At 46.4% G+C, this 3,493-nt stretch overlaps 1 protein-coding gene across 1 annotated transcript in view; it reads left to right on the plus strand.

The window, feature by feature from the left end:
• The first annotated feature begins 715 nt into the window (after nucleotides 1-715).
• Nucleotides 716-3,493, plus strand: part of ier2b (immediate early response 2b) — a 3,290-nt gene continuing 512 nt past the window's right edge. Inside the window, exon 1 of the mRNA XM_021556412.3 lies at nucleotides 716-3,493. This exon is cut by the window's right edge and continues 512 nt beyond it. Within this exon, the coding sequence (XP_021412087.2) occupies nucleotides 2,504-3,112 (609 nt within the window). The 5' untranslated portion in view covers nucleotides 716-2,503 and the 3' untranslated portion in view covers nucleotides 3,113-3,493.

Raw genomic sequence — 3,493 nt, forward strand, 5'->3', positions numbered from 1 at the left:
CACATTGCACGTCAAACATAAGCCATCCCTCACTCAGTGGATGGAATGCACTAAGGCCGGAAAACGATAAATGTATGTGTCTCAAATTGCGCCCTATTCCCTATATAGTGCACTACTTTTGATCAGGACCTATAGTAGTGCACTATAGGGAATAGGGTGCCATTCACAACGCACACATAGCAGACTATTTTTACATGCAGTGGGATGGAAATCTTGACACAGTTCAATTGTTATTCCGACAAATGTTTATTCTTGGTCTTCTGGACTGGCACCTTGCTGGATCCAAGTCCACTAGACACACAAACGCACACACAAACGCACACACACACACACACACACACACACACACACACACACAAACATACACACACACTTCTGGGCTGGCACCTTGCTGGATCCAAGTCCACTAGACACACAAACACACACACACACACACACACACACTTCTGGGCTGGCACCTTGCTGGATCCAAGTCCACTAGACACACAAACACACACACACACACACACACACACACACACACACACACACACACACTTCTGGGCTGGCACCTTGCTGGATCCAAGTCCAATGGAGAAATCATCACTTGACATGAACACTGACTGACTCACTGGATGATCAAGATGTTTTGTTTTGGGGAATGACAAGTTAGAACAGACTATGTCTATAATATATTATTACACATCTATAGGCCTACCTACAATCAAAGGTGGGGGAAACCCAAACTAGGTCCGGGAGTGAAATCATTCTAATATGTGAAATGAGCTTTTTCAGGTGCATTCAAGGATTTTACTGGGCTACATTGGTGGGTTCCCAGAGTTACTTTTTTCGATTTCCACCTGGGAGTATAATAGAATGTGTGTGCCATAGAGATGTGTAATTATATTAAGTGTACAGTGAGTCATATCACGGTTCAGAAGGGCACGAGACTGTCCCACACAGCACACATTAGTACTTGAATCCAATTAGAAGAATGAAAGCAATAGGCGAACAAAGGAACAGTCACACAGACAGTCAACAGTCAGAGAACAAATAATAGATTGGAGTTTACTGAGTCGCAGATTTCCCCCGAGTTCTATTTATAGACGTTATGACCTCTTATCGCAGCTCTAGAAACTAGACTGACAGCTGCTGTTTAACCTCAATCGTGCCTCTTCCTAGTAAACCAAGCACATCTGCAAGCAACCAGCCCCAACGCGCAAGGTACTGGCGCTGTGCTGTTGTACCGGTGACAATTCCATATTTGGAAGCTGTGGCGATGACGATACGGCTGCGATGCTGCCGCTGTGCGTTGATGAACGCTGGGGCTAGATGGGGGGAAGTGCCGCTGTGCGCTGCGGTTACGTGGCTGCGCGTTCACGTCATGGCTTTTCCACTGCGCGCCCCTGGGGAACTCACAGCCAGGGCGGATGGGCCATATATGGATGTTTGAGGGTGACGTTGGATAGAAAAAAAATATAGAGAGGGAGAAAAAAACCCAAACAGAAACTCCCTGGAAACACGGAGACAGCTACATATTTTACCACCCACAGACTTCTGAGAATTATAGTGTAACTGAACCTTGATACATGTTGCAGGGATTGATAGAAAAACAACAACACTACAATAGTCCTCTAAAAGGGAACAGAGCAATATGTTTGGAATATTAGGGACATTGTTGTTGTTTTCTACTGTAGGATCACTATCTGTTTTTATGTTGCTCTGACAACAATTAATGAAGTCTATTCAATTATATTCTATTCTATTTTATGTCAGCTTCATATAAATTGACTATAATAAAATCGTTTTCTATATGAATAGACAGGTTATTTGTTATTTACATTGATTTTGAGTTGCTTGAAGTCTCAAGCACCATATTGGTGATGACATAGGCTAGCTGTGTTTCCAACAACACAGGTAGTCTGTTATGTTATTATTACAATGAATTTACTAGAATAACATCTTATTCTTTTTATTGAGTTTCTTGAAATCCCAAACAGCATACTGATCTCTGCGTTTCCAACAACACGCGTAAAACATCGAATCAAATGTTATTTGTCACATGCGCCGAATACAACAGGTGTAGACTATACCGTGAAACGCTTACTTATAACCGGTTGCTACAATAGGAGGTCGTCTAGGTTACATACATGTAATGCTATAAGGTAGACAGCCAGCCATACGGTATCTACTGCAGGAAACTTAAGCTTGAGCAGGAAGGTCTGGGCAGGGCGTGTTTATCCTGTCACCAAGGAGGAATGAAGCAGCTCGAGGCTCATTACGTCAGAGTGGAAATATAACACCGCCCTGTTACTCTGGACTTCTCATTATCTTGTTGTACACCAGCTGGTGACAGTTGTAAACTAAGGAAGAACTCAACACACAAGTACAGCTTCATTTATAGAAAGAATAATATTTTATTAATAGTATCGAATAGTATTCTAAAGCTTGACGCTCTAAATTATTGTTCCAACCGTCAACCGAACAGTGCGTAATTGACGGTAATCTACCAAGAAGAGGAACTATGGACGTGAGCGCTGAAGCCAAACGGATCATGGCAGTGTCCATTAGTAAACTGTACGCCTCCCGAGCACAGCGAGGAGGTATGAGGCTACACCGGAGTCTGCTGCTCTCCGTGGTCATGCGTTCCGCCCGGGACCTGTACCACTCCGCCTGCCTGGCCAAGGAGAGAGAGGAGCTGGGAACCGCACACTTGGTCCCGGTCACACCAGAGGAGGATGCGATGGACACTACTGCCAGTGGGGAACAAGTCGAGGTGGAGGTGTCACAGGTCGAGCCAGAGCCTGAGTTGCCGCTGACTCCAACTATCCAGGAGCCCATGTCCTTTGACTCTGAGGCCACTCAGGGCGCATGCAAGACCAGGACATTTATTGCGAAGGAGACGGTAGAGGACAAAGAGAACCGGAGCCCTGTGAGCCCAGACAGGCATTCCAGGAAACGCCGGGGGAAGGCGTCCGTCGCGCCCGATTTCCTCCCCAGCAAGAGAGCGAGACTTTCACTGGAGCTGGGGGAGGAGAGGGTGCTTAGAACCGGCGGAAGGACCTGCTGCCGCGCCGGGGACGTTTTCACCACCCTGTCCCTAAACTCAAACCGGGCCATTGCGGCATTCTGAACTGTGAAAACGGCTCTGAATGGAGCTTTGTTGTTGGTAGGCTATGATCGAACTGATCTTATCCTCCGGTAACCGGTGGAGAGGCCGGTTTAAATCCAGGTTTAAAGGACGGGTCAGTAGGAAATTTACCTACATTGGCGAGCCCGCGGGACAATGGGATTATTCGGGCCAGGGTGCGATATCTCCGCCCTCACGGGGACCAGGTTAGGCTACACCCTAGAACTGGGTCTCAGCCGTGTCTCGACGAGAACAAGAGAAAGAAGAAACAGAGAGAGAACAAGAGCAACTCACAAACTAGAACGAGACCAGACTCGACCCGATCTCAGTGACTGTGTTTGGAAAGTTTGAGGAAGTGGTGAAACTCAGTGACTGAAAAAGTGT

Source organism: Oncorhynchus mykiss, chromosome 13 (genome assembly GCF_057628025.1).
Source record: "Oncorhynchus mykiss isolate SJ-2025 chromosome 13, ASM5762802v1, whole genome shotgun sequence".
Lineage (NCBI taxonomy): Eukaryota > Metazoa > Chordata > Actinopteri > Salmoniformes > Salmonidae > Oncorhynchus > Oncorhynchus mykiss.